This window comes from Drosophila erecta, unplaced genomic scaffold (assembly GCF_003286155.1).
Source record: "Drosophila erecta strain 14021-0224.00,06,07 unplaced genomic scaffold, DereRS2 tig00000000-arrow-pilon, whole genome shotgun sequence".
NCBI classification, from domain to species: Eukaryota; Metazoa; Arthropoda; class Insecta; order Diptera; family Drosophilidae; genus Drosophila; species Drosophila erecta.
The window spans coordinates 24,412,545-24,439,460 of record NW_020825194.1 but is presented as its reverse complement, the minus strand read 5'-3'; the positions used below and the strand labels follow the sequence as shown (position 1 = coordinate 24,439,460).

Below are 26,916 nucleotides of genomic sequence, written 5' to 3'. Positions count from 1 at the left end.
ACAGTCGATAAAAAGCTCTCGTGCGAGACAGACGTGCATAACGCAGTAGCGATTTTTTACTCGAGCCAAAACAAAATCCAAACCAACTGTAACTTTGGCGCGACTTTTCGCGAAGTGAACGAGCTGAAAGCCAAGCGAAATTAAATGTGAAAAACAAGTGTGCATGGCAGGCGGCAGAGAAAGAGAGAAATAAGGTGCATATGTGCAGCAAGTGTAACGATACCCAATACCCGGGCTAAAGCTGTAGCAAAAATAATAAAAAACACAAAAGAAACAACAACAAATAATACCCCTTAGTGGCCAGCAGCCATGTCTACGAAACTGGAGCAGCAGCACTCGAAGCCCATTCTGAGTCCAACTCGATCCCTGGACGAAGGTTTCGAAAGTGATCCGGATCGGGTTTCCACCGATTCGGAGCATCAGACAAGTGGAACCACTAACACCAGCACTTGCAACAACAGCAATGCAGCCATTACGGCCAGCAACAACAATGCCAGCAAGCTGGCGCAGCTTAGTTCGGCGGCCACTGGAGGCGCCACTAAGACGACGTCCGGAGCAACTGCATCCAGCCCTTCAATGGTGAACTCCGGAAATGTCAGGGGCGCACTCACTTTGGCCGCCCCCCAGCTGCAGAGGCGGGAGTTCTTTGCCAAGGATCAGGGGAAACTAAGGCTCCAGGCGCCCCCGCAACAGCCACGCCTCCAGTACCAAAAGCAACGACAACCCTTGGTTCCCAGTGCCGCCTCCAGTGCCCACAATCACCGGCTAACTGCGTCGATGCAGCAAGGATCTTCGGGATTGGGAAATAGCCTGGGCACCGGAACTGGAACTGCTAACTACCGGCGCGGACGTCGGCTCCACATGAATCCCCCTCGAAACGGCATTAGGTCCCATTCGGTGGACGCCATTTCGCGACACAATCGCCACGGCTACGATCCCAGCAGCCTAATCCTGAAGCACGACGGAAATGGCAATATAAGCAGCAGCAACGCCGGTGCCACCACCACCCGCATGCTCAACTACAAGTCGCCGGGCGGAGGTACTGCAGCCGGTGCCCCGGCAGCCGGACAGGCTTTACTCGTCCAGCCGATTTCTAGTGCCACCTTATCTCCACTCGTGGCAGCCGGCGTGGTCGATGTGGTCGAGGGCGGTGGCTCCTCGCCGGTCATCGCCTCGGCCACCCACAGCCTGTACACCTTCTATCCGGCGGAGGGGAATCTCCAGGTGTGGCAGACGGAGTGCGGCGACCTCACCTACAAGTCCTCCCGAAATATGCATCAACTCCACAAGGCGCCCGTGTGCTGGACGCAGTCCATTCCCAGGCAGGCCAGAAGGTGAGTGATCAGAAGCTTATTATTTTAATAGAAATAATTAGGGAATCGAGGACATGTTTCTGAATATTTCAGTATATTTATTAATTCAAAATTTTATTCAATTATAAGTTTGAGCATGTGCATATTTTTATACCAGTTATTCGTTATATTAAAATTGAAGCAAAGTGGGGCTAAAATATTATCTTAATACGTTTTCTCGCAAATAAATATTTCCTTTACTCTTATTAGGAATGTTACACGAAAATAATAATGCGATTTTAAATTTCCAATTATATCCAATTAGTTTAGGCATACCTTAAGAACATAATCCGTAAACTGAAAGATATTAAATATCAGTTATTCCACAATTGAGATATTGTAAATGTTTATTTCTCTTAATATTGTTTAATCTAAATCAGAAAGCCAGGAACAGCGAATTGTATGTCCTTCTTTAAAAGTAAAAATTTTGCTGGCTGTCTTCAAGTTTTCTAATTCCAAAGAAATTATTAAAGTATTATTTTTAGTTAGACGAGCTGCGCTTAAGTCTAGAGCTCAATAAATCGTTCGAAATGTAAGCTAATTAGTTAATGGTTCAGTTTTATTTTTGACCAAAAATGAAGTCAAATGCCATTTCATCTATAGCGCTCGGTCAGAGTGAAAGTCTTTTCAACAGCATCGGCAGCAACAACAACAAGCAGGCCCAGTTACACAGAGACAGGGAGTGAGAGAGAGATAAAATATTGGAGAAGAAAGAGAAAGAGGGCTGGGGCAGGCACATGTGTCATTTAACTTGGCCGCGGGGCAGGTTGCAGTGTTGCAAGTTGCTCTGTGGCAATTAAAATGCCATCGGAGACTAAAACTGCTTCACATTGATTACCCTCAGCACCGTCCCTTGGCACATTGTTAAATTTACCTTTACATAACTTACATTGCCCGGGGTTCGCCCGAAATGTGTGTGACCCCAAATTAAACGCAAATTGCACTCCAAAATTCAGGCACATAAAGTTTGCCAATTTCGCGCTTAACATTTCCCAAAGACATTTTAGGTTTTTGCCTAAATTTGGGTTGGGTTCGGTTTATTTTGTTCGCTTGAAGTCTGTTACAATTTTTGCTCACAAAATGTGTCTGAAATATTTAATAGCTGCGGCAATCGTTTAACTTTTATGACCATGCACAGATGTAGAAACGTCGAGGTTGAAGGGCGTGTCATTGGTTAGAAATGGCTAAATTGTTCCATTTTACAGATATTCGAGAAAATCCAAAGTTTAGTAAAGGCTTCTAATTTAAATGGGAATATCAAATAGGTTATTCCTTAATAAATGTGTATTTCAGGTCATTATTTCTGTCAATTTTCAATATAGTTGCTCGACTATTACTCAGATAGTGGGAGTGCAATGTACAAATGTCATAATTCTTTTGTTATATCTATAGAAATATTTGCATTCGAAATTAAGTTGAATTTAATCTTCAGAAAATACAAAATATTTTTGAAATTAATAGGCGGAACAGATTCGTGCGGCTTGTGGGCGTGGCCTAAATGTAGAAATTGACAAATCATTTAATAACATTAAAACAAGTATAAATATATGAAAAGTGGGGGCGTGAAAATTTCTAATGGTTTGAGGGCTTTAGTTCACGTGGCGATCTAAACGGCGATCTTCAACAGACTTGAGCAACGTAGGCGTCACTGAATCTGAAATTTCTAGCCCTTCTAGTTCCCGATATCTCCACATTCATACGGACAGGCAGACCGACATGACCAAATAAACTTGACTAGTGATCCTGATCAAAAATATATACTTTATAGACCCAGAAACGCTACCTTCTACCTGTTCATTATTTTCAATGTATCTTATATGCTCTTCTACTTTACAAGTAGTGGGCATAATTATTGAATGTCCAAGACTTATGTACTTTCTTCCTCAGTAAGCGAATATTTTTTGATATTAATACATAAGTAATAGGATGATTATTAATTTGTTGCCAAATGGGAAATATTTTGATTTTACTTTCAAATTTCATGTAACGCCTAAACGGTTTTTGATGTACAAATATCAGTCTCAGTTTCATTTGGGGCTTTTATTACATAAGCACACGCAAATATGTTTATTAAAAGCCTTTTACTTTGACTAAGCGCCGCCCACTCCAGAGCCGCAACTACATGCCCGAATGGTTGGTGAGGTACTCCACATAGACGCCGCTAAAAAATGGCAAACATTTCAATCAGCAGCAGCAGACATGCAAAGTGTATCAAATGCGAAAGAAAACTGCCAGCAGACTGCGCAAATGTTGATAAGACTCCCTAGGGGCATTCAACGGAAATGTGAACATTCAATCAAAAGGCTTAGGCAACGAACTTGATTAGTTCAACGCACTACAAGTTGGTTTTATTGGAAATTGTAATTTTCTGTGTAAGCGATTGTTATGCTTTCGGAGTTTTCTCCATTACGTCTGTTGTCGTTGCCGACTTGAGTTGAAGTTCGATTGATATCGCACTCGAAAACACAACTCACATCTCTGTTGCAAATCAAATTGCATGATGCGCAAATATTTCGGCTTCGACGGCTCCTCTAACACCACAAGCAACAATAAAAGTAAAAGTTTTTTATTTCGCATAGGTAAATTTATTTACATAGTTTTGGGTGAATTTTGCTCACCTCTTGGTCGTTTTTACAATGTGTCATTCCCGTGTACACTTTTGCTTTTCATAAGACATTAGTTGGTGCTTGTTTTTTGCCTTTTCTTGGATGCTGTGTGGGGATGGATGGATGGATGGGGATGTGTAGGTGTCCAAGATGCGAGCGTTTGAAAGTGTTTTTTATGTTGCTGTTTTTTTAACTCTTTGATGGGGTGTTGCCGAAGATATGATGTTTTTGCTTTCGGCGTGCGAAAGTTTTTTTGGCTGATGAGCATGGAGTAGCGCTGTTTGATGTCTGCCCGATAGTGCCAAACTTCCGCTTTATGCATATTATGAGAATTTACCACAAAATGTATTTGCATTCGAAATAAAGTTGGTGTTTGCATGCATGAAAGCATTTACAAATTGAACTGTAATTTTGATCGGGTTTGAAAGTAATAAACCTGAAAAGTCTTATATAATCTTAAATTAGAAGATTACTATGGCCCAAACTTATTTCGCACATAATAAAACTTACCTGAAAACATATAGCCTGCATATGAAGATTATAGAATATTTAAATTAATTACGAGTAAATCCAACGACTTAAAAACATGTTATAATGTTCATAAATATCATGGACAGAACCAATAATATAAGAGCCCTTGCCAAGGCTCGGTTTTTGTATGCAAATCTTTAATGACGCCATTAAGGAGCTCATTAATTTGTCACTTAACCATTAATGTGTGCCACTTGGGTCGTGATTCGGTAAACAAATGCCGCTAATTGCTCCTCATCAGCCAATCGGGAGATATCTAACTATAATTGCTCACTATTTTCCATGCCGGAGGTAAGGGCTAAGGTTTTCTTCTGATTCACATTACCTTGCTGCTAGATAATAAACTTGTTGATCGGCATTCACTTTGATTGCTCATCATTGAGCTCATAACTAGCGCCGAAATCGTCGGCAAATATGGTGCCTAATTAAAAGTAATAAAAGCTTAAATAGAACCAATGACGATCTTCCGTATTTGACTTATGAGCTGACTGCGTCTTCTTTTCGCTCGGTTATTTTTTGGCAAAGTAAATACAAATACGAAATTCATCTGTCAATATTTGTGGCGCAGATTGGAGATTTCTGTGAGCTGTGGGCCTAAAAATAGATCAAGTATTGTAGGAAGAGTCTCAAGAGGCAGCCAAATGAGACAAGCAAACTATTTTTTTCCGATTTACATAATGCTGAAATGGGGATTGTTGGGTCCGTCTGTTAAATTGTTGTGTTGACTTTAGGCCAAACACTGTCACACAAACACGAATGACTTAAACAACGAACTTGTCATTTATGCAATAGGATAACTCGCGGTGATTCATTTTCTTGGCTAATCTTTTAAAGGCTTTTCAAGCATTTTCAATGTCAAATTGCTTTGGATAATTGCTTTTTTAAAATACTTCTTTTTGTTGGCACCCACACTTGACAGCGTTGAAACACTTTCAATTTCGAAGCTTTGACGTCTGTTTTAGCACCATTTTTGGCCGAGTCATCAAGACAAAAGAACTATTAAATGGAGATCACATTTTTTGTGGAAACTTTAACTTGAGTGCCCCCACCACACTTCTAACCGCTTGTCGCTGTCAATGACATCAGACACTGTTGAAAATAAATAACCGAAACAAAAACCGAAAAGCAGCCGGAAATGCAGCGCAAAAACTTCCCAAGCCGCTGTGGGGTTTCTCGCTCAACTTCTGTTACATTTTTGCCATTTAGTATTTGCCACATTCGTAATTATGCGAAAATGAAAACCATTCGACCCGGTGAGTCACAGTCACCACCACCAGCGTCAGCTGTCGACACCTGCGGCCGCTTTGGGTCACAGGCCAACCATGTGAACCCACATGTGAACCCACATGTGTGTCGGCGAGAGTCGGGTTCAGTTCAAATGTTCAGCAGGGTCGGTAGCGAGCCGAATTGTAAAATGCAATAAAATTCGTGTGCTCTATGGCTGCGGCTTTTGTTCGAGTGCGAGTCATGGTAATTATCTCTGGCATATGGACAAATGAATTTTTCTACTGCCCCTTGGTATGCAAAACTAAATTATTTTATATGCATTTTTTTGGGCTTACACTAGACAGGGAAAGTCATCAATGTATTGAAATCGCCAACTGTGACTCTGGGGTTGAAGCGGATCCATGGGAATTCAGAAACAATATATAATTAGTCATTTCATTTTCTGCGAAATTACCTATACAAATATTACCATCAGCGATTCGCACAAAAAACATTTTTGGAAGCCCTTACACAATTTTTTTAAATATGGTAGTGATGAATCGGAATTCATATAATGTTTACTCAGTAAACTGTAATTATATTATAATGCTTTTTTTATATTCCATTTATTCATTCATTTATAACTTTGTTGGTTTGGTTGGAGATATGATCTAAATGAATTCATTCAAATTTCATTAGAACTTAAATAAGTTAAATAAAAAAAAGTTTGGAGAAAGATGCTCTCAAGATATAAAAGTCAATGCCACCAACAGAAGCAAGCCCAAGAAAACCGCAGAAACCTCACTTTTAATTTGAAAAGCAAAATGCAATTTAAGCAAGGCCAACGATTTTGATGAACCGCTGAGATGTTGGGCCTGAAGAAAGGCCCCAAGGAATAGAGATCCGGGCAAAAACTAGAGAACTTGGCAAATAAATACAATTTTAACACCTTTTGCTCCACATTCCACTCGGATAGTTCCGTTAGCCAGTTCTGGTATCAATTGTTATTATTATTAATTAGAAAAATATTTTGCTGCCAAGCCATCGCCGAATCCCAGGCCCACCCGTTTCAGAACCCAGTCTAGCCCAACCCAAGTCCAAACATCGCCTGACTGGAGTTATCGGAGCAGAGGCATCAAACCACAGGGAGCGTCAGCTCGCAGCCAGGCGAATAGTTACATATTTGGTCCAGAGTTTTGATTGGAACTCCTAGTGGCCGTGACATGCGAGCTTCGCCGCTTCGTGTCAGCAAATTAGAGAAATATTTTGTTCGCTCAGTAATTGGCAATTGATCCAGAGATCCCCCGGAACGTTTTGGAATGGAACCAGAAACGAAGCTTTACAAATTGCCGAGAAGCTCGTGGAGCACACGCCCCGAAAAATTCGTTGGCGAAATCAATAAACGTCTCATAAATTATGACCACCGATTCCAGTTTTAAGTGGAGAATCTCCGTAGGAAATTTGCATTTTCAAATTTCATAATTAGCATGACAAAGAGCTGATCAACAAAAAAAACATTTGGCTATTAAATTATATTTAGAAAATTATGATCGGCGATTCTTTTAATTTTCGCTTTCAGTAAAGAAAAAAACTAAGAACATTTAAATTCAATAAATTATGCAAGCTGCTGCTTAGAATTCAAGAAAACAATTTTAAAAACAAGCAAGCAAACATTTAAGAAATAACAAGCAGGAAACATTTACTACCCACACGTGTTCCTAAATTGTACTACAAATCGAAATCTACAAAGCAGCCATTTGGATAGTTATATAAATTACAATAATTTTGGCAACTTTCCTTTCCCTAATTTTCTGCGTGATGTTTTGTCGATGATTTAGCGAAATTCTTATAAATTCTGGTCAGGGACTTAATTTGTCAAACTCGCAAAATATGCTAATTAAAGACTTGCAGAAAACTTTTTATTTCGTTTTCGGTTGACTTTTTTTTGGTAAAAGCAGACAAATTTTGAAATATACGAAAATTGGAAATGATAATGAAATATGGAAATTAGTGTAAATCAGTTAAAAAAAACATATTTTTTATAAAAATGAAATCGGAATCGGTCGGTAAAGGTATCAAGAACTGATTGCATTAACATAGTTGCCTTCCAGTTTACTAAACAGCCCATTGAATTTAAGATAAGGTCAACAACGAATTTGTTTCTTTATATAGCAATCGTAACTATTTGAGAGCCTAGCAATTTCAGTAAAAATAATTACAGGCAACGGGCCACTTCATTGAACAAAGCGAATTCTCGAAGCCGAGGAACAAAGATATATAAAATAATCGTAAAAAAACAAACGAGTATCAAATTAAATTAAATAGTTATACAAATGTACCTTTATTTTTTTTTATTGATTTTGAGTGCGTGACAAAAATAATGAAAAGCAGACAAATGGGAACAAAGGGAAATAAATGTTAAAAACTATAAATTAGAGAGGAAACAATCTCCAGGTTCTGGACACCATTTTATGGTTGGTGCGGATTACGCAATGAGAAGCAGTGGAAAGAATGAAAGATGGGAAATTTCATCTTACAACTAATTTATGGAAACGGAAATACCAAAACAGAATCTGGAATTTGAAAGTTAGCCAAGTTCCTTGACTCGCCGACTGAGCGATCCCCTTTCAGATGAGTGCGTAGATCGGCTTAATTGTTTAGCAGCACTCAAAACTCGAATTTGTTTTGTCTTCCACTGTTTTTTTCACACGCTTGCGCTCCTCAAGAAGATCTTTAATAAAGTTGTTCGCCTTAAATTACTATAAACAATTCTAATTCAATTTCGGTGGCCCGGTCTTTGTTTACCCGGCTTTTGATGGATACATTCTTGGGTCTTTTGGCCACAGAGTAGCAAGAGTTTTTCTTGTCATGCAAATGAGCCAAGTGACAGCCCAAATGAGTCTGTTTGCTTTCGAGTGGGTGTAATGCTCGTCAGCAGTTTACGTTATTTTTTTATGTGGTTTTGGCCTAATTGGTTTGGCGATTTAATTGGATATGCTTTTGATTTCTGCATTAGTGGATATAGAAAGGCAAGTGACTAGCAGGCCTTCTTTTAATAAAATACAAATTTAAAAAATGTTTACAAGTAAAAATATTAAATACCAAAGTATAGAGGTTATTCAAATTTCACTTCTATTCACTTCTAATTAAATGAAATATTCCATTTAAGAAGAACCACTGAGACTGTTTAATTTTCCAGCCTATCAACTATTCTCCATCAACGTTAAGAAAGTACCAAAACCTTTTATAGAGTCACAGACGGCGATAAGACAGTTGCAGCCATGTAAGCCGTGTGCCTCATTTGTCTTGGAGCGGTTGTGGCTGCCGCTGGAGATCTTGCTCCTTGTGATGTTGCATACACCCTCACAGAAATGCACTGACAACGGGGACGGCATATTTTCAACACCTGCCTTGCCTCGACTTTGCCCGTCAACCTTTGTGCCACTTTGCCAGTTCCCAAAACTCACTTTTGTGTCATTGCAGCAGTTGCAGCGCTGATGCTGCTGCTGCGGCTGCTGCTGCTGTTGCTGTTGTTGTTCCTCTGGGAGATAAGCGCAAAAACTATTTGCCAGCAAATGGTGTCGTTGTCTCAGCTGCTGGGGATCTGAACCTCGGAACCTCGGAACCTCGGGGCCTCGGAAGAAGTAAGGCGGGGATGTCGGGAACGTGGGGAGCTGGGGAACTCTGCCTGCATGCATTAGAGCAAGTTGCAGGCAGTCAACAAATTAACTTGGCGAAGGAGAAGGAGAAGCCGCCAGGTCGGCTAAGGTAGACGCATCACTGGCTTTTCAGTTCCCCAGGCCCCCACCTCCTTGCAACCTCCTTGCCACCCCTTGTTGTGACTGCAAATATGCGAACTGCGCATCTTATTAAGAAAGAAAGTACTTTCTGTCAGGCAGCTGTTGTTCGTTGCCGCTGACTGTTTTCTACTATATACTCTGCCTAGATGTGATCTACTATTATTATACACTTTCTTGTTTAGCCAATCCGAAAAGCTCAAGCGGTACTGCTAATTATACAAATGGGGATGGTTTAGATAAAGCACAAAAAATCTAATTTACTAGTTAATAACATAAGTCATTTTGAAATCAAATTTTTAAATATTAATTGGAACCTTGGTATCCATTAATATATGCTAAATATGCATTGCTTATAAATGAGATTAATTTTTAAATTACCTTAGTTTTATATCTATTATAAATATAATTGAATACTTCCGATACTTTTGTACCTATTATAAGACTGAATTTAATATTTTTTGAGAAATTTTGCTAAAAAAATGATTTTAATTAGCCACTAAACTTAAATATTTGAGACAATAAAAGTGTATTTGAAATTCATCAATGGTAATTTTTCGAAATTTTTTCTATTATCATCCATACAATATAGCGTTTTTTTCATTCAGTTTGCATTTTCAAGTGCCGTGCGAACTTCAACTTGATGTCTCGTTGTTGTCGAGCCACACAAGATGACTTCCCCAGCCACAATCCAAGTCGAAGTTGCAGTCTTATTACAAATACCCAGCCTAGAGCCCAACTGGTCGGACTTGTTTACTGGGGTTTCCATTCGGAGTTTTTCTATCATAATTCCAAATGCATTTAAATTGGCCCGAAAAAAACTATAAGAGCTAAGAAACCACCAGGTTGCCCAACAAAATTTATTTGTACTTTTTCGCCGGTTGACTTAATTGTTGCTAATGCAATTAAATACGAATATTTTTGTTTTTCGTTGTATTTTTGTCACAGAGCGTAAATATTTTTTGTTTAGGTATGGTTTTTTGCTTTGGCTATTTCCTTAATTAAATTAATTGCAAGTAATAGTGAAGATATGTTGAGCATATGAACGGAATTTTCAGACTGTCAAACGTAACAGAAAAAACAAAAAATTTGTAAAAATATGCGATAAATATTTTGATTGTGGTAATAAATTTAATAAGTTTGGGCATACAGAAAAATAAAAAAGTTTGGAACTTGGTTTTAAATTTATATTTCTATTCTATCTTGAATACTAGGATAGTTACAAGTATTTGTATACCCTGTAACTTCAGATTTCAAACACTATAAATCCAGCAAAACTAGGGAAGATAAAGCGAGACCCGGAAAAGGTTCTTACAAAGTTATGATTCGTTTTATGTTTTCCTATGCTCGTTATAGAGTTATATAACCCGATAGCAATCATAATCACTGACCACACTCAATCCCAGAGCACCGTTCCAGACCCTAAACAAGATGATGGGATAAAAGAAAATACTCGTAGTATAAGAGTTAACTTTCCTCTCCACGAATCCAGACTTGATGTTAATGATGGCCGGGCGATGATGTAATTGGGTTTGAGCTCCTAATTAAGTCACGCAAAACTAAAGCTAATTTGCAGCCTTAGTTCTTCTTTGGCCACTGCTCCTACATACTTCTAATTGGGCTCAGAGTCAAAGTGATTATGCAAACAAGGAAGTAAACGACTTGAGTGCGTAAACAAAACTTTTACTTGGCTGCGGGCGCTATTCGTTGGCTTCCTTTCGACATAAAACGACGGAAACTGCCCAGAAGCACGGCCAAATTGAAAGTGGTAGGCAGTGGGGACTGCAACTGGGCCCAAACTGAAATTTGGAATAAGGTTTCTGATCACTTGCCAGCCACCTAATTGAAAACGAAAGCGCAAATAGGTAGCTGGAAAATGAAAAGTGCAAATGGTACGTAAAGTGCCATTGACAGCCATCGATAATCAAATGACAACAATGGAAACCCTTACCGCCGGCTCTTTCCTTCGCTTTTCTTTGCGCTTAACTAACACTCTTGATTTCCGCATCGGCGCCCTGTCCGCTTTTCATTTCGTTTTTCTTTACGTTTTCCATGTTCATTGGAGCGCCGCCGAGGTAAAGGGAAATCTTTGAGTTGGAGTGTTGACCACGTTTAATTAACAAGAGAAGTGCATAAAACAATCTGAAATGAAGTCAACTCAAATTGTATTCCGTTTAATTTAACAGACCCCTTTTATTTTAAAGCTGCTTTTATTTATGTACAGGTTTTCCGTCGGCCATAAAAGTTATGATTTCACCGATTTCTAAAAACCATAAATATTAAGTTTATGTCCTGGCATGTAGTTACAAGATTATTTTACCTAACCTTGATAAAGAAACATTTCAATGCAATCGTTTATTTAAAAAGACTCTTGTTTTACTTTCATTTGATGTAATGCGAAAAGAAAATTCCTCATAATATATCCCCTGGCTACTCTCTCTTTCATTGGTGATCTTGGCGATCGCCGCGGCAATAACGATAATTTCCAGTTGGAGAAAAATTGCAGCTCTGCTAATTTGCTGTAAATAAGCGACGCGAAAATAATATACAATTAATTGCTATTCCAGCTCGGATTCAAGTTGGCGGTCAGATACAGATGCAATGGCCGGTTGGGGCATTACATTGCTCTGGTATCCCATGATCATCCGCCACCGGCTTCAGCTCCCCGCTGTTTTTAGTTGGCAGATCGAACCCTCCGGAGGGGGCGATGGGCAACGCCCACACGCAAAGATTCTTCGAGGGCAATTTGGAGTTTGGGGCGCTCTGATCGGCAAATTATGAAGTGCCAAGGAAGCCATTTAAACGATTTAATGGCACCCTGCGTTTCTCCGCGTTTCCCGATGATCGTAAATAAACAGAACGTAAAAGAACAGAAAGCAGAGCAAAAGTAGAAGCAGCTCTCCCGCATTTGGGCCTTCCTCTGCAATGATGAAGCCCTCCTGGTGGTCGCTTGGATTAAATCCACATTGGTCGTGGACTGGTGGTTTTCCGAGGCAAATGAATTGATTATTGCTGGGCGAAATGCGACTGGGTGAAATGAATTCATTGGCTTGAGATACGTCAGTTTACCATTCGGTAAAGATCAGCAGGAGCCGCACCTGAAGATTCCATTCATGCGGTCTTCACTCTTGATTCAAGGTTTATTACCGCTTACTCACAGAGCTCCCTGCAGTTTTAAAATTATGTTCATCAATTCAAGACGCTCTTAGACAACAAAAATTTATTTTTGAAACAAAACTTGACCCCTAATGATTTTTGAGATAATCAACAAACATTTTACAAACTACTGGCTTTATTGTTTGCTTTAATCTTGCTTTTCGATATGCTTTATCAAATCTTTTGGTTTCTTAACATGTTTTTTGAATGTAGCAAATTTCTTAGAAACTATATAGGGAAAATCTTATTTAGGTTCATTAAATTTCCATTGCATGGCTGACTAACCAACCCAATTAGAATGTATTTTTCCGCTAAATTTCAAACAGAATTGAAACTCATTTACAAGCAGCAAACGGATTTCACTCAACAACTGAGATTTGCAGGGTCCGAGATCCAATGTGCAGTACCGAGCATCAGACAAAGGCAAAGATAAAAGTAAAACCAAATTGTTACCCTCGGTTCATTCATCACACTGCAGATTTGCAACAATGTTGGCTTGTAGCGGAAGTTGTAGAAGTATCTTGTAGTTTGCTGCGATCTAAGTGTGTTTGTAGTGCGCCTTTCTGGCAAATGACTTGGGAGATGAACTTGAAGCTCGGTTGAGATTGTGACTCGTGGCTACGTCGTCATCATTTGATTAATTTTTCTCTTTGTTGGAAAGTTTTCTTCATTTCATTTGCTTTGTTTTGTTTGTGATATTTTTGTTCATCTGTCTGCAGCGAAGTGAAATCTCCGGCTGGGCTGTGTTTCTCCAATTCCAATTCCGATTCCAATACCTATTCCAACCTAAGAAATTCAATTTTCCACAGGTCTCGGATCGGCTAGGGTCTTCAAAGTCACCTCCATCTCTGATTCCGATTCAGACCGCATGCCAAATCAATTGTGTCTCCTAAAAATAATCACAATAATTCGTTACTTCTTTTGTGTTTCAATTTCGGAGTGCGTCGCCGTCTTTTTCCCCAGGCATCTGTCTTTAGCTCCGAAGATTGTCAAGTGCTGGGCACGTACTATCAGATACTCTTGGCTTTCTTTTCATTTTCATCTTTTTCTCCCCAGTTCGCGTACTGGATTTTTTCTCCACGCTTGACCAAGTCGCTAATTACGCAAGCACATAGTTACCCGAGGCCCTGGTATCGAAATGAAAGCATCAATCCCATCCAGCAGATACAAGATGCTTGCTGCCAGATTCGTTTACAGCCAACTCGTTTAGCGCTCAATACGATCTTCCTATGCATATTAGTTATTAGGCCCGTCGTAATTGAATTAACACCAGTTTCGGGCCCGACTTTTCAGTCTTGACTCGAAAACTTTGTATCTTCTCAGCCGTTGTCCACGATCTCGATCTGTTTTTTTTCCGCGGATGACGCACGATGTTTGGCTCTGTGCCAAGTGCCATTCAAGTGCTAAAAACTTGCAATAAATTGTGAATAAATAACTTAAGTTAAATAAAATATTTGGTTAATTACGTACGGCTTTACGGGTGCATTTATATTGAGGTAAAATTTTCATAAATTTTCATACCATTTGCATACGAAAACTGGTGTCAGAGTTTTAAGCCATGTCAATGAACTAAACTTAATAGCTACTCCCTAAAGTAATTCCACTTTATTTTTAATAATTACATATACAACTTAATAGCACGTGTGGTTAATTTAACTAGTCGTTGATTACTCTTTTAAAGTCGCCAACAATTTCCCATTTCTAGATCTGGCATTAAACTCAATGCTGTGGGAAGCAAGACATAGCTTATTCACTTTATTGTTCCCTTAGTGATACAAATAAAGCCGACTACTTTTAAAGAATATTACACAATCAAATCGGTATCATTCAAAGGTCACTAAACACGTTGTAATTAAACTGCTATCAGAGCTAGACCACAATTCCCAAATTGTCCAAATGGCAATATAAATTAGTATAATAAAAGTTACAGGTTGCTCATCCATTTATCCATGCATCATTATGGCTTACCTAAGCATCCAGCATATATATGATGATAGCCCCAATTTAACTAACCGTTTAACGATCTTGCACATTTCCCCAGCCCGTCGAAACCCAATTTCGGCGGGTTGTATCTCTACCAGCAGTGGGCTACACTTGAGGGGGCGCCACTCGAATGCACGCAGTCTTATTACAGCAGATTTTCGATATTTTCGTTAGTGGCTCAGCAACAGCTTTAGCGGGAAATTGTTGCATGAAAAACAGCTGGATAACAACATCAACAAAACGGAGCCAAAGCCGAAATCCAGCAAACGAACGCGACGCGACGCTTCAACGCTCGTCAAACACTTCAATTACGAATTCAATTTGTTGCTCATTAAGCCGCTGAAATGTTTATCAACATTTTTGCTGCTACTTTTTGTTACTTTTGTTGTTATGCAATTGGCACGCGCTAAGGTCCAAAGGCAACAGCCAGCATTTTATGTTTTTGGGTTATTGTTTGCTCAAGCTATTTCCTGAGTATTAGTTTTTATTTTTGCTAGAAGCTAGGAAGGAAATCGAGTTGATGATTTAATTTAATGGAATCTACTTAAAATGCTTTTTTCCTTTGATGATGAAATAGTTATTGTGAGCTAATATTTAATTGGTATAAACAAACTTAAGAGCGCAACCGTTATGCATCCCGATATTTGCTTATGCAATACACTAATCTTAACAACTTGAAAATCCAGGGTATCAGCGTAACGGCTTCTTCTAACTTGGCCCTTTCGTTATTGTTTCACGGAAGGTTCGTTAAATTTTTCTGTGTGTGGAGATTGCATTTCCTTCACGTTACGTGTTGAGGTTGAGGGCACTTGAAGAGAAGTTTTACGATCACGATGATCATCACGCTGGCGATGATGACGATAGTGTGAAGGCTTTGCCATTGCCCTTTACCGTGTTGTATAACAGGGTAAAAGTTGCAGTGCCCCCCACCAGGAAACCTCCTCCCGCTTTCACCTCCCCCCATAAAATGAGACTTTTCCGGAGGCCATTGCAACCACGACTTAGGACTTGAGACTTCATATTGTGTTTCTCACGCACTTTAACACCATTTAGTTGATAACAATCGCAGAAACGTTGCGCGCCGCTCTTTCATTGCCGCCCATCGCCATATCCCTCCGCGTGCAACGCCACTCTTGCCACTTGCCACTGCCTTAACTCAACTGCAAGCCGAAGATGCTGTTTGGCTTTCCCAAATAAAAACGAGAAAAGGCCCCAGACATAAACAATTCAAGCCGCGATAAGCAAAGTCCACTTACAAACGGACCTGAACCTGAACCTGTGCACCCAACTGGTTGCCAGCCAAAAAACGGAAAAAGATGGATAAAAAAAACGGCAGGGAAAAAAGAAATGCACGTACCAAAAAATAGCAGGAAAAAGTACACATCGAAGGAGAAAGTAAACGTTAACGAAGCTGCCGCAAAACGTTGAAATGTTGCAAAGAAAGCAGTCGACGCCGACATAAAGGCTGAAAAGAAATATTCCTCATCTTTTTTCTCTCATTTTGAGCAAGTGCCTGAAGTTTTTGGCTTTCGAGGAATGATGAGCTTGTGTTGGGCTTGGTAATTTTCAGAGCAAAATGCGAAAGTCAAATGATCCTGATAAGATTATCAGAAAAGTGGAAAAAATTTACTTACTTCTCGGAGATAAGAGTTCACAGTAACTGAATTCAAGCTATTATTTTTTGGTGAAACTGGGGATAATAAAAATTAAAAAAATCGTATTTACATGCAGCTGTGCCAGTATTTGTAAAATGATATATTGTTTAATCTTTGCATTTTCTTTTAAAACGCCTAAATATTCATATGCTGATGTAGATAAACGATCCCTTATTAAACAAATTGAACTAACAAGTTGCGATAAGTCATAAAACGGATCTTAGCTGTACGTGAAACTTGCAAGCAAGTTTTCCCAGCCAAAACGATGAACTTCCGTTCAGTATGTAAATTTTATAAATTTCCCTGAACTCCAACAGATCCAGATCTACCCCCTTTCGTTCGTTTAACTCCATACAACTGTTACTGAAATTCCTCGCAAATGTGCTATGAAATCAATAAAGTATTCGAAGCATTTCAGGCAGCAGCTGGTGATGGTGCTGCTGCTGCTGCTGATTTTCCTGATGCTGCAGCATTCGCCGTTTCGACCACTTTGTAGCTGCCACTTGTTGCACCTTTCTCCTTTGCTCTGGCCCCGCAATTCGATACGAGCCGGGCGATGATAAATTTCTGCAACCATAACGGCCACATTCGAGTATGTGCCGCTATATATGCGATAGACAACACTACAAAAAATGCATCGAGTTTGATGAAATTGTAAGAAAAAAAACGCTTTGATTGCAAATTTGTAGAACAAGAAATGAAGGTGGCTTTGGCATGCTGAAGCTTATATATACACTTGCAGTAATTAGACATATACATGTAATTATAAAAAAAGTTTGTATCAAATAAGATTGGTTTATGATCAAAAACAAGAAAACTGGGATTTCTTGTCTTAGATTTTGTATTAAAATTCCGCCTGTTTCCATATGATATTTTCGTCCGATCTTATACAAAAAACACCGAACCATTTAAGAATAAAAATCACATCCATCGTTTTTCACAGTGTAACTACCCCCACTACGCCTGCCCAACTTGCAACTTATGCGCATAATTTTGACTTGATTTCATTTTTCTCGCATGCGATTTTTGTTTTTTTCTGCTATTCGTTTCGTCCAATTTGAAATTGAAATTCAAATGTGAATGCACCTGAATCTATGAAGGAATGGGGGATCAACGATCGATGGCCCAAGTTAGCCGCTGACCAGCTGGCTATTTATTACCTCACAGTGAATGCAAATTTCCCTGAACTACTCCCCCTCGTTGATTTCCCAACTTCTGGGGAGAAAGACAATAACAATTTCCTCCGAGTTTATCGACCTCAGCTAAGGTTGAGGCTCGACTGATCGGCACGAGATAATAGAGAAACATGGGGAAGTTCGTATGTAGCAGCAGACCCCCATCAGAAACCAGTCCAAAAATCCATTGACAAGGTCACTTCCGTCACATGCCGCCATACCGTGTCGTGGGTGGGTATTCACCTTTTTTGCCAGCCTTAATTGTTTGTCAAGGCGCTTTCGGCCGAGCACCAAACTGGGTCAAGACACGCGGAGACTGGCACCCAATTGAGAGGTAATGTGGCGGGGAGAGGACACCACATTGACCCTAGTTGGGATGAAGAGCGGCAGATACTTTTTCAAGTTTTCAAGTCTAGCTAACTGGAACATTTAGCTCGACTGCCTTGAGACCTTGCTAACGTTTGGCTAATGTTCGGAGACAATTGACAGGTGCCTTGAATTATATTTTTCCTATTTAATGGGCCTCTATGACAGCGCTCCAGTTAAGAGTAATAACGTGTGACTGTTTGGGGCTCGCTAACTGGATTACCGTACTAACTGTTCTAAATTATCAGATTACAGTAGATCTCAACGGATTATAGCTTTAAATAAAGAAATTTCAGAATTAGGGCTACAAGTTGGCTATGACCTTAAAATTGTTTAAAATATGTGTATAAGTTAAATTTACCCTTGAAGCATGTACTCATTTGATACTTTTCTATTACAGGTATGTACAACAATCTAAATGTTCCTAAAAGCCAAAGTCGGTAAGAAATATATAAATCGATATGGGATAAGGGAAATACCAATTCGTATTTGTCAGTAAATGTTTCAAAGTATCCTAAAAACAGAGCTTTTGTTTTCAGCCTCGGGAAATAAAAGAAAAACAAAAAGACCAGATCGACGAAAGAAATGTCATTTTCTTAATTACAAGCCATTTGCAGACACAATTGTATCTACCAGATACAAAGTTCATGAGATCATTTAACATTTTTTTGCGTTATCTTTTGTTTTCCGACATTGTTTTTTAATACTTTTACTGTCGATTCTGTTGAGGTCTACACACATTTTCGGGGAGAAGAAAACCCTTTAATTACAGGTTTTTTATCTTAGAGAGAGTGAAAGGGAGAGGCATATAATTAAAATTGGCAACTGCGGCTTATAGAAATCAAGAGTTTTTGTATTTCTCCCCATTGAAAATCTTTGACGCGGATGTACCGAGCCATCACATTGAACAATTACAAGACGACGTCTTTATAAGTACACCTAAAATATTCAGCAAAGAAGATCAGAAGAGAAATACCATAATAAATAAAACTTTCTCAAGTGCCGGCAGTCGATCAATTGAAACGCTCGACCGAGCAAAACGATTCAATGAAATAATTACAAAGCCAACCGCAAGACACATAGATACAGATGCCCATCCCCGCACTCCATTGCCCCCTGCAGTCTCCCACACTTTGCCACTCGATGTCGCACTAGCAATTTGGAAAGTAAAAGTCGTACTGTCAACGTATTTTTTGTGCGCGAGGTCCAACCTTCCTTCCATTCAATTGAAATCTCTGCCACAAACGATCGTTGTTTTTTTTTTTGTGTAGCCCGTGTACTTTTTTTGCTGCATGTGGATGAGTTGGCTGAGTGTTTGGGCTGGTGTGTCATGTAATCAAAAATCACTCGCACGGATCAGTCGATCAATTACTTTGCTCAATCATGCAGTCATGTGCGAAGACTGACATCTGAGGAAGGAACTCTGCCATGAGTGACAAACGAGTGGAGCCCTCGAGAGCTTTGGTAATACTTGTATATTTGTGGACTAGGAGGTTTCGTAATGCTTCAGATACTTTTTAAATTCTTTCTTGTAATGACGAATGCGTCAGATTTCTTTCGCTTCGCTATGAGGGAGTAAGTAATTAAGTAATAGCATTGAAGCCTCTTATAAAAGTTCTTCAAATAAATGAATTACATCATGTTGTAAACATTTTTCGAGTCTTGAAACACAGACAACTGCTAGTCTTCAAAATTACATTTATAAGTACAATTTCACAAATAAAAAACCACTTAGCCATGAAATACTTTTGCTAAGTAAATGTTTTTTATGAATATTTTCGGTTTTCGGCAATCGAATGCGATTATCAAAAGCACTTAATTGGCAATTAATTTTTGGCCGAGCTTGTGCTCGAAATCTCCAACCTGAAGCGTGGGACTCCCTGCTGAGATTGTTGGGTGTGGGGTGTATGGTGTGGAGCAGTGTCTTTAAGGTTCGGTCAGCCACTCGAGAGGGCTCACTTTCTTCTTTCTCTCTTTCATAGAGACTTGATGTGTGTGTGGTAATAAAATCTGATGAGTGGCACCCGCAATCCACTGCCAGCCGCGTCTCGCCCCCTTTCATCATCCTCATCATCATCTTCTGCATCGACATAAGCATCGCAATCGCCATGTGGCTAACACTTTCATTCGCCGTTGACAGAAGTCGTCAAGTGGTCAAGTGGGGGCACTCAAGTGAATGCAAGGGGGGAGTGGGGGGGCCGAAAACTTGTTGCTGCCTCGTTTGTTTGTTCATCAACGTCATCATCAGCGTCAGAGTCCCAGTATCCAAAAAGCTTGACTCGCCGCCGAGACACGAAGAAATTTCACTTTCAAAACTCACAATAATTCCGGGGGGTATTCATATATTTATGGCGCGGGTGCAGCCAGGAAACGCCAACTTGCAAGCGTAATTGTGTGGCAATTGTATTGAATTTGCATGCCTCGTTTTCCTCCATTGGCGTTTCGAAAATTGATGCTGATCTCGCTCTGTCCCGGTCTCTGTGGCTCTTTTGGTGATTTGTCGACAACATTTTTGCCGCTTAATTGGATTGTGGACGGATCTCTTTGTTGCTTTCTGGTAATCATAATACTTTACTTAAGTTTAATAATTGGCTGGGGCTTTTGTTTTCAATCGATAATCAGAAAATAGTGAAGTCAACTAGAGATCTTGAGCAGAGAAAATATATTAGGATGCTGATTTCCTGTGTATTACTGCCTACTGGTTTCTCTTCACTTTGTGATTTTACATAGACGATAAGGTTTTTATCATCGAACGAATTGGTTGGGTTAGCTAAGGAAAGTTGAATGGCCTAATAAAGGCGGTCTGTATAATTGATTTTGTATTAAAAATTCCTATTGAATGGATTTCCTAATTCAGTCGTTTTGTAAATCGATTTCTTGTAAGAAATAGTTTAAGTACAGCAAGCAGTCAGAATTTATTAGTAGCGAAGCTGAATATTGTTTACCACTTTCCCCTTGGCTCTAACACCATATATATTTAACACACACTTACCTAACCAATCAACTTAAGTCATGACTGTGGAGGCTGTCGTGAATTTCTATGATACCATTAGGGCAATCATACTATTAATTATCCAGCCTGATTTTGATCGCTTCTTTGCTATCTTAGTGCTGACCCGCAAATTCCCTCTCCAATTCAGGGCCACTCTACGCTGGCACTTTCCTTTCATATCCCTTTTCTCCATTCCCCAGCGGGCCATAAACAATTTAAGGTTTTTAGCAGCTTTTGCTTTTACTCGAGTCGTGCGCGAAACCGTGAACTATTTTATCCCCCGAATGAATGACTGCCTGAAAGACTGGCAGACTGACAGACTGCCGCGATGGACTGGGACTCTGCTGGAAAATTATATAGTTTTTCCTCCAGTTTTTGTTCGGTTTTCGTTTCGTTATTGTTGCCTTTCAAGTGAAACAAATAGAACATAACTTTTGCTTTCACCTTTTTCAAGGGGAGCCTCCACAGCAACGTCAGCAGCCACTCAACGACAATTCCGGGCAAAAATCTCCAGTATTTTCTTCCCTTTTTATATCTGTTGTTGTTGGAGGTGTATGCCAAAAGCGGACAGCGAAGTTGGCTTGTAATTGCGTTGGCCTGCACGGTGCGAAATCTTGAATATTGAAGTTTTGAAGCGTGTTTTAATTCGATCTTATTTCCCAGAAAAGATACGATTAACCAAAACATTTAAATGTTCAATCCATTCAACTATATCAGCTAAACAGTTGTTTTGTTTCTATCGAAACTAAATACATTTTTCGATAATCTTCTGCGGTTACTCCGCCCTGTTTCTCTCTCTGCACCCAACAATGGATGGAGGCGGAGTTGTTGTTGGCGGTGTTGCTGAAGTTTCTGTTGGCTGCTGCTGCCGTTGAAGTTGCGTTGGCGTCTGGCGCTCAATTTGCATGCCAACAGCAGCCAAGCGAAGAGCCGGAGGGACGCGGGGGGCGAAACAATTTGTTATTTGCCTTTTGCGGCTCGCGTTCTCTGCCATTTCAATTTTCGCAGGCGACAGGTGGCAGTTGGGAAGGTGGGAAGGTGGGTTGGTGGCCTGGTGGGCTGGTGGCTGGTGGCTGGTGGAAGATGGGTGCTGATCTGGGCCCAAGACCGAGCTAACCCAGTGACCAAATGAACCACATTCTGTCAGCCCTGCAACTGGGAACTACCTAGATGTGTCTGCGGCTGCTTAGATATTCTGAGCGCGGCTGCAGTTGAAACTCGCGCGCGCATCCAAATAGATTTGGAATGCTCGACGCATGGCAAATGGCAAATGGCAATGTTTGGGATCCCAATCCAAGAAAGTTTCTTTTGCTTCTCGGGCAGACTTTCGAAAAGAGAAGATTTGCTAATTTCGCTTGGGCAAGGGAATTTACGAGCTGTGCCAAGGCGCCTGACAGCTTGGAAAGTGCTGAGGAGGGCCAAAAAATTGGAAATTAGAAACCGCACAGCTCCACATGTGATTTCGCACAAAACGCATCTCAATGTCGCTTTAATTAGGCAAAGCAAATGATAATGCCAGCGAATGTCACGAACCACGAATCACAGGGGCTTTCGATCGATAGGACAACCTGGGGTTAACCTTTGCCCAATCTTCGTGCAAGCCATGTAAAGGTTAGAGGTCATGTGTTATGCGGCAGATCGCACACTCACATGTGAACTCTTTTTCTCTACCCTCCTGCAAGGGGCAATGACTAACTGTTATTTGCAACCGGTTATTAAGTTTATTAAGGTTTGCTTACCTTTGCCATAAGTGGATTTATTTTTGGAGCCCTAATAAATTTGAATAGGCGCGATTATAAAACAAAATTTGACAACCAATAAAATGCATATTATTTGCATTTATAATTAATGGCAACCCCATTAACATTATTAAAGTGTAATTTGAGCTCGGAAATACGTTTCCTATCGAGTTTTTGGATACTTATTCAGTCATATATTAAATCGTTGGCCCACTTCGGCTACTTATATTTACTCGCATGTCGTAACACTGCCACTATGTAAAAGTAGGATAATTTCGGCTTAAACTTATATCCCACAACGTATGCAAACCACCTCATCATCTCCACCATTTTCAACCATGTCAAGCAAGCATTCGAAAAAACGCTAATCTTATGCGAAATGTGAAGGTTAAAGCCAGCAACGAGCGATGGCAACTTTTGACTGATTCGCCGTTTTAACTAATTTTTAATTTACGTATTTATATCGAGAGCTTTAATTTACATCATTTTTTTTCGCTGACGAAGATATTTGTTTTCGAAAAGCAAACACGTTTCCAGATCGAAACGAACGGAAACTAGTTTCAGTACAATCTGCATTAAGCTTTTCGGGCAACTTGGCTTAACCTTAGGCAATTTATTACAGCCAGTTTGATGTTTTATATACAAGTTTGTGCAGATCTTTTACTTCAAGCTGCCCATTGATATCGATCAGACTCTAAATATTTATGAAATAGATTTTATGGTCTATTTTTTGTCCACTCAATATTTGGAGACTTGTTTAATGGCTAAATGAATGATTTGTGAGCAGCTTCATTTAAATAATTTTATTTGTGGGTGCAAGTTTCTTAAAGTTAGGAGGCGACAAATGTAAATAATGGACCAGAAAATAAAGTTGAAGTATAGTAATTAATAACATCATAGATAAGCATAGATGGGTCAACAAGTTGCAGGGAGGCAAGTTTTGATATGGTGCTTAGTATACTCTTACTTAAGAGATGCCCTAACCTTTTATTTTTTAATAATAAGGATCCTCTGTAAAACTTTCTCCTTCATACATCTAAATATAGCCCATAACTGATTTCTTTACATTACTCACTGTTACAGCATCCGTATTTACATGATGCGCTGTCACTAAATAAATTATTTAACACAGCCCGCAACAAAATCTCATTAAATGCACTAAAATGATTCGATTTACTTACTTTTTCTTGTCGGCTGAAGTCATAAATTTGTTGCTCATTAAATTGTTGTTTAATGGGTCTTAGCACGCGGCCCCTCACGTAATCGCAAATGACAAAAAACGTTTCAACAAAAGAGTTAACTAAAACTATCTTGAGTTGCAGCTCAACGAACTGTGACGAGACGGCCATAAAGAAAATGAGTTTAAAACCTCCTCGGCTTCGCTTCACCATATATGTTTTATGGACATTGAAGAGCGTTTCAAATTTGTGCAGTAGTGCGATTTGAACTTTAATAAAGATTTTTGCTTTTCCCTTGAGCCGTAATTAAAAACTGTTCACTTCAGCTCATACATCATTTCTGAGGATTTCTTAATTAAATGATGTAAACTGCGGGGAAAGTCGAGGAAAATGTCAATTGAGCTGGGGCTGCTTACTTCGTGACCCAAATTAAAAAATTAATTAAAGTGAACGCCCCAGCATGGTCTTGCCTCCTTTATTTTCTTCTTCATTCCTGGCCACTGGTCCACACCCACCCACATTTTACAAACTAACCGACTAACAATTGACCAGGTTTTCCCCCTTTCCATTCCGTTATTGGGTCTGGTCGATCGACTTGTGCTTGGGTTGGTCCCTGACCGCAAACATGGAGCGTTCCACGATCCCCAATCCTCGAACCCTGTCAGAACACAGCGCTGCCCCGGCAGTTATAATAATATTAAGCATACGCCACCTACAACAGCAAAACAGCAGAGAAAAATTGCAGCTCGAATCTGCCCGGGCCCTGGGTCAACTGCACTTTGCTGTGGCTCCACACAGCTCCTGCGCCAAAAAAGCAAGGCCCAAATAAAAATAAATAATAACAATATTTTTCAAACAACAAAAGAAATCAACAGGAGGAAAAGAAGCGCCCAGAGCAGAAAGCCAAGCTAACCGAAAAACCAAACCCATTTTAACCGTTAAGCACATTTGACTAAATCCGCTACACATGGGCGGCATCCACATTGCGGGGGATCCAGCGACAGTGGCGTCCGCGCAAGGGGGTAGTTAGGGGTGTTCCTCCCAAGAGTAGGCGATCGCTGCAGGAAATGTGCTCGAGCACATCGGAATGAACTGGTATCGTTTGGATGGCGGGGTTTCAGCCGATTCCCTCTAACTTCTTTTTTTCGGCGATAGCAGATCGCGGTACTAACAACCATAGATAACGAGAGTCAAGCCGGCTTTTGGGAGTAACTAGAGCCGCTGAATAAATACTCTTGCTAGGAATAACTAAAGGACATTGCTAAACCTAAACTGTTTTAAATCAAATAGAAACTAAGTAAAATACTTAAAAGTCGAAATTAGCAAAAACTAATAGGTTTACATTAGGTTTAACTAACAACACTTTAACAAGCGTATCAATTCTTTAAAACCATGATTGCTACCTGAAATCTGTTAGCAGTTTATTTTTAATCGTTTAAATGAAACAGTGTCCTTAATCTTTTAATACACAAAGTCAGTCAATTCAAAAGAAAGTTTATTTCCTAAGTTAAACTTCTTTGACTTTAGTATTGAACAAGTAATATATTAGTATTTAGTATTGACAAAGAGATCAAACTTCATTTTAGTCTGGTATTTGTCAACCAGCTTTCGGCATATAGTATCTGCGAAGCCAAATTCGATGCCATCTCCATTTCTGGGTTAGGGCATGCCGAAAGGTAGCCACTTGTTGCAGCAGGAAGCTGAAAGAGCCAGCCCACATGCACAATGCAATCGCACACACTCACTTACATACAGGCATACACACGTCGGCTGGCGGACCGAGTGAAAACAGTTAAGACAACAACAACAACTGCAAAACTGCAAAACTGCGAACTGCCAACTGGCAACTGGCAACAGGAAGACCTTAAACTTGGCCTCAAACGTCAGTGGCAGCGGCAACGTCGTGAAGTCAGTACACAATAACAAAACCAACAACATCGGTTACAACAAAATAAAAACAACTGCAACTGCCGCACAGTCAAACACACAATTCAATTTTATTTCATTTACTTTGTTGTTGGCTGCGGTTGCCATTCGCCAAAGAGCCTGCTGTGGGGCTTTTGGCCCAGCCTCAGCCTGGTGGATTCGCTATTGCCATTTCTGTGTGTGGGCTGCAGCTGCCCCGCCCCCCGGCTCGTTTGGATGGCTCGAATCGTTTGGATCGCTTTCCTGCACTCCACTCCGCTCCACCCCGCTCTGGCGTATTCCATTCCGCTCCTCGAGCGCCAGCAGCTCATGAATGGGAAGTCGTCGCAGCTTCTAACTCATTTTCCTGCCTCCAGTTGTTGAGGCTCTTTTTTTGGTATCTACTTATTTTTTGTTTTTGCGAATTGGCGTAAAAATGTTGTGAGAACAAATGGTTGTTAACTTTTGCACATATTTTTGTTAGCTCTTTGTCGCTCTTTTTTGTATCTCTTTGTTTTGTTGATTTTTAGTCTCTGGCCGTTGTTATTGTGGCTGTTGTTGTTGTTGGCGCGTTAAATTGCGTTTAACTGTTAAACTTTCCGCTGCCCCCGCTGAAAGTTCGTTGCCTAAGTTTTCCGTTTTGCGCGCGATTTTTATTGCCCATACGAAGTCAGTTTTATTTTATACCATTTTCGTTTGCACTCTTGAGGCTTATGAAATCCTGCCGTTGTTGTAATAATAATCATAAGTAAATATGTGGCTTGAGTTGAATGACTAACTGACTGAGTAAGATTGTAAAATTGTGTGTGCGTCTGTCTGAACAACGAAGTTGGCGTAACATGCCGTTAGTAAAAAGACTGCGAGCTGTCCCCTCAGTTTTTTACTTTAAAGTTTTAAAGTTTAGTGTTTATTGTTTTGGGTAGGGCGACAATTCGATTTACCGAAGGTTAGCCGAAAAATTATTATCACTTATGGCTCGGCCTGGGAATTATTAGTTTCCGTCTGGGATTGTGAAATATTAAATCTTTTTTTAATTGTTTGAATAAAATGCAAGTATACCAATTTCTTGAAATTTATAATTTGCTTAATTATTAAATTCTTGTTTTAGATATCAATATGGAATTTTTGTGATTTCATTTGTATGATTAACAGCTTTATTAAAAACATAGAAATAACGCTTCCTACTTTGCTTGACATATTGTCACCTCTGTCGTTCACACTTAAATATCAATACCCCATAAATAAAAGCGAAAACGAACACCATTCATAGTGTAC

At 39.8% G+C, this 26,916-nt stretch overlaps 1 protein-coding gene across 1 annotated transcript in view; it reads left to right on the top strand.

Annotated features, from left to right (window-relative positions):
• Nucleotides 1–26,916, top strand: part of LOC6553407 — a 48,287-nt gene continuing 21,371 nt past the window's right edge. Inside the window, exon 1 of the mRNA XM_001979224.3 lies at nucleotides 1–1,334. Within this exon, the coding sequence (XP_001979260.1) occupies nucleotides 310–1,334 (1,025 nt within the window). The 5' untranslated portion in view covers nucleotides 1–309. The remainder of the gene's footprint in view (nucleotides 1,335–26,916) is intronic.